The sequence below is a fragment of the Argentina silus genome (genome assembly GCF_951799395.1).
Source record: "Argentina silus genome assembly, chromosome: 14".
Classification (NCBI taxonomy): Eukaryota; Metazoa; Chordata; class Actinopteri; order Argentiniformes; family Argentinidae; genus Argentina; species Argentina silus.
The window spans coordinates 15,752,579-15,761,978 of NC_139668.1; the positions used below are offsets into that span (position 1 = coordinate 15,752,579).

At 39.3% G+C, this 9,400-nt stretch overlaps 1 protein-coding gene across 1 annotated transcript; it reads left to right on the forward strand.

Moving 5' to 3' along the window:
• The first annotated feature begins 233 nt into the window (after positions 1 to 233).
• LOC310815250 (uncharacterized protein) lies at positions 234 to 8,532 on the forward strand. Its single transcript, XM_083684990.1, has 5 exons — positions 234 to 326; positions 2,838 to 3,116; positions 4,961 to 5,197; positions 6,096 to 6,242; positions 7,604 to 8,532. Exons 1-5 carry the CDS (start codon positions 269 to 271, stop codon positions 7,885 to 7,887), a joined length of 1,005 nt encoding a protein of 334 aa, XP_083541116.1. The 5' UTR covers positions 234 to 268; the 3' UTR covers positions 7,888 to 8,532.
• The last annotated feature ends 868 nt before the right edge of the window (positions 8,533 to 9,400 follow it).

Here is a 9,400-nt window from a genome sequence, read left to right on the forward strand (position 1 = left end):
AATGTAATTGCCTTTGCATGGTTCTTGTCACTCAGCAGGAAAGCTGTGTTTTACCAGACATGCCCAAGTAGATGCAACTGATTGGATCATTTCCTCTTAAAACACACACACACACAGACACAAACACACACACACACACACACACACACACACACAGACAAACAAACACACACACACACACACACACACACACACACACACACACACACACACACACACACAATCCAGGAAATCATCTAGTTTCACAGAACTAGCCAAAGTGTTCACAATGGCCTATACAATCCCTCTTACAATCATTGCCCTTTATGGATTTATCACCTTTTCAGGTAAGATACAGAGCCTTTTTTGCCTGTTTGCTTGTTTATTTGTTTGTTTGTTTTAAAAATAAAGAGAATTAATTGTTCATAATATTATTTATCATAATAAATTAGTTGCTTTAATACACCTACTGCACTCACTGCTCTTGTGTCCTTTCTATAAATCATCAAATAGGGTGTTAATGATTGTTTGGTTTCTATACTATGTTTAGGTGGCAGATATAGGCCATGGATATTTAGGTTAGGGTTATGGATTAATGTAGAGGGAGGAATTGCAAAGGTGTGTCCAATGAGGATTTTAACCTCTCTTGGTTTCAAAGGGTTTTAAAATGTGGTAGTTTAATCAGTTTTCAAATTTGTGATGTGTACGAATTGGTAGCTATTGCAATCTTAATCTTAATTAATGTTATTATGTTCTATCCATTGTTTGATTTGAGCGGTAATATGTGCTTACAACAGGCAACACTAGAATGATTTTATGGATGCAATTCTTTATTCAAATGTATTTCTCCCTTTTGTGTATTCGGGAAAACTCACTAATGATACAATAAAATAAAGTGTTTTTCTAAAGAAGTGATATTATGGATGATTTTATACATTTAATTTCTTAAAAACAGGTAGATATGTAAAGACATGTTTCCCAGCATGAAACTTGCATTTGTTTAAAGTAGGCAAATATTAGGTAAACAATGGACTGTAAAATAAAGTGCAAACAATAAAGTCAGAAATAGATACGCAATAAAATTCTAAATCTGAACTTTATATCCAGATATGGTGTTGGAGTATCTGTGGCCTTTTCAGACAGCTGCGGTTTGTCAGAAGGGTTCTGCGTTTGAGCCCTCAGAATAGAATAACAGGATGTTAGAATAAAGCACTTGCTTTCAGAAAGTATTCAGACCCCTTCACTTTTTCCACATCTTGTTGTCTTATAGACTCAATTTCAAATGGATTAAATTAAAAGAATTTGCCATCAATCCACATACAATACCCCAGAATGACAAAGTGAAAACACGTTTTTAGAAATTTCTGTAAATTTATTAAAATTGAAATACAGAAATACCTCATGTACATAAGTATTCAGACCCTTTGCTATGACACTCTTAAAATTAGCTAAAATGCAAAAAAAAATGCAATAAGTTGAATTGAGTCCATCTTACTGCAAGGATAATAGTTCATGTAATTTTGGAATTAATATCTTTGTTTTTATAGGGTCTCTGATTTACATAGGAATCAATTACACACTGTGTAGATTAAGATGTCACTACCAACTCAGCAAATTTCATAATTTTCTCTTGATCTTGACAAACTCCCCAGTCCCTGCCGGTGACAAACATACCCATAACTTGATGCAGCGACCACTATTCTTCACACGAGAGATGGAGCGGAAACTGCATTGCATGTGCTGGATTTGCACCAAATTTAATGCTTTGTAGTAAAACCAAATAAACACATTTCCAGCCACTTTCTTTGCTGTATCACTTGAACTAATTGTTGCAAACACAATTATGGATATGACATAGATTATTTTCTTTTAAGTGATTCTTTTTGGCCACTTGGTGATAGACCAGTTTTGTAGAGTGACTGAGATGATGTTGTCCCATCGACTGTGCTTTTTCCTCTCCACTATTCAACTTTGTAGATTTTTCTAAGTCTCCCCAGGCCTCAGGGTCGCATTACTGAGCAGTTTTGTAATGACAAACTGAATACTTATGTACATGAGGTATTTCTGTATTTCAATTTTAATAAATGTAATGACATTTCTTACAACCTGTTTTCTCTTTGTCATTCTGGGGTATTGTGTGTGGATTGATGGCAAATTCTTTTAATTTAATCCATTTACATTTTAGTCTATAATACAACAAAATGTGGAAAAGGTGAAGGGGTCTGAATACTTTCCGAAGGCACTGTAACTTGGTTGTTGCTAACCTAAAACTATGAAGATATATTTTCATATGGTACAGTTTGAATTTGACCATTAAGAACTTTTAAAATTCAAACTGTCAAATTAAGAACCCACTTTGAATACAGAGGCAGTGCTTTATTTTCACCTGTTTCGGGTGATATTTGCCCGGTTTAAACTCAGAGATTATGTGTCATTTCTTGTACTTACAGCACTGTACCTAAAAGAATGTAGTTACAGATGATCATTTAAAGTAGATTAATTTAAAGTAGATGAATACTAGGCAAACAATGGACTGTAAAATAGAGCACAACCAAAGTCAGAAATTGATACACAGTTAAATTCAAACCTAAAAATAAATCTTTGCGGACCCCAAAGGTAAATTGATTTATTATACAATTAAGAATAAGTAGTAAAACAGTGAGAATACACTTTTTAAAATGTATTTCTTACTATAATGCAGTAATGAAACCACATCCATTATGAATATGAAAAAACATTATATTTTTATTGTTGTGAATGTACAGTACAGTGTGTATATGAAACCGACCCTTTTTCTTTCCTTTTCTCTTTTCTCTTCTCTCCTTTTCTCTTTTCTCTTCTCTCATTCTCTCTTCAAGGTGCCTGTGACCACAACGCAGGCATTGGGGATACAATTACTATCCCCCTGGGCTCTGGGACTAAACTGACAGACGAATTAGAATGGAAACATGACACAGCGGTGATATTTAAGAGACGGGGTGGCAAAGCTAAACCTGGTGATCTTAAGGACATTGATGAGGCTGGATCTCTAAAACTCAGAGACCTTAAGTCAAAGAGCTCAGGGACTTATACAGCTAAGGTGTACGACAAAGATGGGACGTTTCTCAAGGAGATGAAGACCAAGCTGTGTGTGATGGGTGGGTAGCAGACGCAGGCCTAGCCTCTAACCACTTTTGTAGACCAGAAAAGATGAGATAAATGTACGCAATATGGCTACATATCCACTTGGCCTATCAGAGGGCATGGTGGTGTCACTATTATTATTAATATTATTATTAATTTAACAGTTCCATGTCTGACTGTAGAGTGTAGTGGTTTTATAGTTAACCTTAAAAGGGAGAAAAGGTTGATGAAGGTTTTCTATCTCAGTATCCCTCTTATAATCTTCCCTGGGGATTAATAGGCATGTGCTGTACGGTACCTGCTGCTAACCCCTTTGACATGTTTTGTGTTTCTGTTGACTACACTCATGGCTCAGTACTAGTTTCTGCGTTGAATATTTTCTGGGATTGACAAATAGATGTATCACAATTGTCTGAAATCTGAATCCACCACCTGAATCCACACCACCTCCACCATGAGAAGGTGTACAGGTGTTCCTAATAAAGTGTTCGGTGAGTGTAGACACGTGCAGGGAACTTTTCAGAATCTCACAGAACGCCTTGGCCCCTGCACTTTGTCTGTCAGTGAGTGTCGGTGTTGGAAAGGTAGTACGATGGAAGTTGGAAGTTGCTTTCCCCAGTTCTATCACCAATGTACAGTGCCCTGCGTAAGTAATGGGACAGTGCCCTGCGTAAGTAATGGGACAGTGAAGCATTGGTTCTACTTTGGCTCTACACCCCAAAAGTTTGGATTTTAAATCAATTACTGTGAGGTCAAAGTAGAGATTCAGCTGTTATTTGCTGGTATTTGCGTTCATATTAGTTTCACCATTCAGAAATTACAACACTTTTTATGCATAGTCCCCATATTTCAGAGCACTCAAAAGTAATGGGACAATTGGTTTGGCAGGTGTGTTCTGCCACATAATTTGTGCAGGCATAAGAGAGCTTTCAATGCCTAGTATTGATTCTAGGCTTTGCGTTTGCCTTTGGAGTCTGCTATTGGTCAACATGAGGACAAAAGCGCTGTCAATGAAAGTAATGGAAGTCTTTATTATTTATTATTAGGCTAAGAAATCTGAAAAAATCAGAAACATAGCCAAAACCTTAGGCTTGCCAAAATCAACAGTTTGGAACATCATTAAAAGAAAAAAGAAAAAAAGCACTGGTGAGCTCGCAAACGGGCTGGTAGGCCAAGGCAGACTTCAATAGTGGATGACTGAATAATGCTCACCATAATTAAGAAAACAGGTGTCCCACTGATCAGGAACACTCTCCAGGAGGTAGGCGTGAATGTGTCAGAGACTACCATTCGCAGAATACATCACAAGCCAACCTACACTGCAAGGTGCAAACCACTAGTTATGCTAAAATAGGATGGTCACCTCCAGTTCACTAAAAAAATACCTAAAAGGCCTGCAGAGGTCTGGAAAAAGGTATTGTGGACAGAGAAGATGAATACTATCATGTACCAGAGTGATTGCAAGTGGAAAGTTTGGAGAAAAAAGGATCTGCCAAAGATCTACAGCATACCACCTCATCTGTGAAACATGGTAGAGTGGGGTAGTGTGCTTAATTTGGACATTTGACAAATCTGTCCCATCACTTTTGGGTACCCTGAAGCAGGGGGACTATGCATAAAAAGAATTTCTGACTGGTGAAACCAATATGTACACAAATACCATCACATACAAGGCACTCTATTTCAACCTCATAGCAATTGTTTGACTTTGGAGTGTAGAGCCAAAAGAAGAAAAGATGTTTCCTTGCCCCATTACTTATGCAGGGCACTGTACAGGAAGAAAAGGAGATGAGAAGAGCCAGCTATTTTAGACTATTGAGATGCACCCAGTAACAGAGGCCATTTTTACTCTCTCCAGACAAACCCATGGTGACTTTTAAATGTTTATCTACGACAAAAGTCTCCTTCAACTGCACTGTGGCCAAACCTCAGGAAGTGACCTTCGAATGGAGCCAAAATGGGAAAACAGAGGGCACAGCTCAAACTCTGACCAAAGATCTGAAAAATCTGAAAAAAGATATCATTGTAACTTGCACTGTAACTGACATGGTCACTAAGGCGATCAGGAGTAATGCTGTCAACCAAAAGTGTGAAGGTATGTACTGTGTCAGTCAATCTATTTACACAGTAGAGTTTTTTCCAGTGGCCATGTGGGACTGCCAAATGATATTGTATTCATTGACATACAGTACCAGTCAAAAGTTTGGACACACCTTGCCAAGAGTGTGCAAAGCTGTCATCAAAGCAAAAGGTGGCTACTTTGAAGAATCTAAAATATAAAAAATATTCTGGTTTGATTAACACTTTTTTGTTTACTACATAATTCCATATGTGTTCCTTCATAGTTTTGATGTCTTCAATATTAATTTACAATGTAGAAAATAATTTTAAAAAAATAAAGAAAAACCATTGAATGAGAAGGTGTGTCCAAACTTTTGACTGGTACTGTATACTCAATTATTTTTTACACCACACTTCTGGAGGACCAAGGTGATGAGATGTATTTCAAGGAAAGGAAAAGTGAAATATATTTTCTGGCCAATTATCTTTTTGTAAAGATAACTCTCTAAATAAATAAATACATTTCTTTCTCTCTCTATCCCTCAACTATTTAAGTTGTGTTACTCCAAAAAGTCCCATTGGTTTACATGGAGTTAATAACGAAATAGGACTCCACTGAACTACCGCCAGGCTCTTTGACATTTTTAGAACCCCACTGCTCTTACGCTGTTGAAACTAGGAGCACCAAACCAACTTCATAATGTTCACAAAACAATAATTTTGATACTGTTCATATTGTACAACTCAACATGGGTATCATTTATCTTACTTGAAGATATCTCAAAGATAGAACAATCTCACTAAACTTCCTCCACTAGATAATTCGAACCTATTATTGTTCTATTTGTCCTTCCTCATTTGTTCTTACAAGCCCTGTTTCTTACAAGCCCTGTTTCTTACAAGCCCTGTTTCCTACTATCCTCTCTGAGTAGACTCCAGTCCTCTATTTGACCTGTTTGGGTTAGGGTGGGTCATGGTGGCCATCCTAGCCGGAGGAGGGACCTTCGTTCTTCTCCTCATCATCATCATCATCGTGTGCTGCTGCTGCCGTCGCCGTAGGAACCAGATGCATCTGGAGGGTAGGCAACGGAAATTCACACAAGAAATTATGTGATTTATGTTGATAGAAGCAAAGAAAATGGATGACTGCTGGTGCTCCCTGTTTCATGCCTGAAAGGGACAGATCAACTTAAAATAAAAGTTTGTCAGACGTTTCATACTTTATAAATGGTCTAGTTAAATTGGGTCAATCTTTGTCATTGGTTGTAGACTGAGGCCTGCAGATTTCTTCTAAAACATAACAAGATTCATGTACCGTGGAATGTGGATCCAGCCAGACTTTCTTTACATATGAAAATGTCTGAGAAACTTTGAACTTTCCTTCTAAGAAGTGCCCTACTGTAAATAACTATGTCTAAAGCTGCAGTAGCCAGGAGTCTGGAGAAAGCAAACTTTGATAGCAATAGAGCTAAGTAAGCTGGAACGCTGACGATTTTCAACATGACTGGTGCTATCTTGGCCAAAAAAACAAGCTTTGTTCAGTCACTTTACAAACTTTATTATCCAAATTAATGAAAAACATCAGGCATGTTACCAACAAACAGGCAAAAGTGAAAAAGTCGCTGCTCCGCCACCTGTTTTGTGTGTGTGTGTGTGTGTGTGTGTGTGTGTGTCTGTGTGTCTGTGTGTCTGTGTGTGTGTGCAAGCAAGTGGCTCAGCCACATAACTAGCTTTCCATGTGTTCTGCCTGCAGACAACCTTCTGAAATAATAATAATAAAAAAATAATAATATAAAAATGATATCTCATTATTCATGCACATTATTTGGGTACATCCCTAGTAGAGAGCCGGCCTGATTGGCTGGAACGGTCAGGAGCGCAGACATTTTTCAGAGCGAGGGGCAGTCATAGAACTGGATTTTCTCTCAGAACATTTTACATGCTGATAGCTGACGGCGTGTAGTGACAATTTCACCAAACTATAATGAAAAAATCTTACCGACTGCAGTTTTAAACCATTGCGGCCTACATTGGGTTCAGGTGAAACCTGATGAAAGCAGTGCTTGTCTTTTAGTTTCCGTTACATCATTGCAATATAGGGCGGTGCTGAAGGCATCAAACAGTGAACAGGTATTTAATGTCTTTGATTACATTATTCCACATGCATACCACAGCTCCTGTGGTTAATATTTCAGGTGCAACTTGTGTCTTTCTGTCTGCCTGCCTGCCTGCCTGCCTGCCTGCCTGTCTGTCTGTCTGCCTGCCTGCCTGCCTGTCTGCCTGCCTGCCTGTCTGTCTGTCTGTCTGTCTGCCTGCTTGCCTGCCTGCCTGCCTGCCTGCCTGCCTGCCTGCATGCCTGCATGTCTATATCTGTCTGTCCAGATCCAACCAACCAAGCATCCATCCATTCATTGGTTATTTTATTCATTCACCTCCACAGAGGAACATGAGCTCAGACTGGCACCATTGACCCAGCAGCAGCAGCACCACTACCAGCAGAAGCAGTCCCACCCAGCTGGCCCCCAGCACAAGCAAAAAGCCCCAACTGGGACCCACCCTACATCCAACCCTAGGCCCACCCAGGGGGACCGTGGCCAAGTCACTCCCCAACCCAGAGCCCAGGCTCGAGGGAGGCTTCCACAGACACCCAAGGATGATGAAGAGGAGCACCCCCCACCTCTACCTCAGCCCAGGAAGAAGGGTCCTCGCCCCCCAAGGCAATAGGTCTGCCCCCCACCTCCCAGGCACTATGGGTCCATCTCAACAGTCTAAATTGATTGGAAACCACTGATAGAGAGAGGACATGTGAAAGGTATTCATTTGCTTATATCTGTCAAGTTCTTTCAGATCCGTACAGATGAGGGAAAAGAAATGAGGAGAGGATGTATTTTCTGATTATAGGGACAGAACGCCTGTTTGCAGGAATGCATATGTTGGAAAAACAGCTCATGTGCAATTAGAACACAATAAGAAAAACCTTGCACACTGTTCAACTGTGGAAATGAACGTGGTTTGTGTTTACACTCTATTTCATGAATTACTTTTAACTTCCTCATTTGTAAGTTTAGTGTCCATTTGATTTCATAATTTCACAATTGTTTTATACTGTATATGCAGGCCACTGTAGTAAATGATCAAATTAGTTGACGGATGTAAAAGTATTAATTGAAGTACAAGCACATGTCTGTCTTGTCTGTATTTAATAAATGTACTGTACAGTATTTTGTACCTAATTTTAGTTTTGTACCCACCCCTACCAGTTCTTGAATTTGTGCCAGTATGATTTTGTGTTAATGCTTGTTGTTGTCTAGATTTAATAAAATATGTTAACAAAATAAATCCAGGCACATGGTAAATCACCTAAGAATATGTATCAGTCAATCACTAAGAAAAGGCTAAAAGATGAAAGGCCTACATGTACACAGTGTACTTATTTCAATAAACTCTCAGTCGAGAGATTTGAGAGTTCCGAGATGATTATTTCAACGAACCTAACTATTCAATTCAAGCTTTTAAAAGTCAAGTATGTCATCTTCTCAGATGAACAGTTATGACAATGTTTCTGTTCCTCCATTTGTGCACAGTGGTGTCAAGACGTAGGTGCGATCTATGTGGTTTTAGCATTTTGCACTGCACACAGGGATGTTTGGTGCTGAGAGCAGCATTATCTGAAGCCCTTACATCCAAACACCTTACCTCCTTTTCCTGTTTGTGGGGGAGGCATGTCACTGTGACAATGTGCGTGTGCAGTGGGGGTGGGGAGAGAGAGAGAGAGGGGGGGGGGGGGGGGAGAGAGAGAGAGAGAGAGAGGGGGGGGGGGGGAGAGAAAGAGAGAGTGTGTGTGTGTGTGTGTGTGTGTGTGTGTGTGTGTGTGTGTCTTTGCTCTTATGTGCACTGCTGCTATGGGCTCTGTCTGTTTTTTCTGTCTCGCGGCCATTCAAATGAACCACTAGATGGCGCTTAGGCTCCATAGCTATGTACCTGCATGATGCAAGCAAAAATAAAATGTAAAGAAGGCAAAAACACATAATATGTTGATAAAACTACTATTTTCATTATAGGACTTACTCAGCTTGAAGTTCTAACCCAACTCAAACCCAAAGCTGATACCACAGTATTCCTGAATAGGTCATTTAGTTATTCTTTAACAACATAACCTGACCTGACCAGAAAAAAACATGGGCCCTAGTTACAGTGAATTGAAGCCCATTCTGTGAATCACTTTTGGGTCAGATCT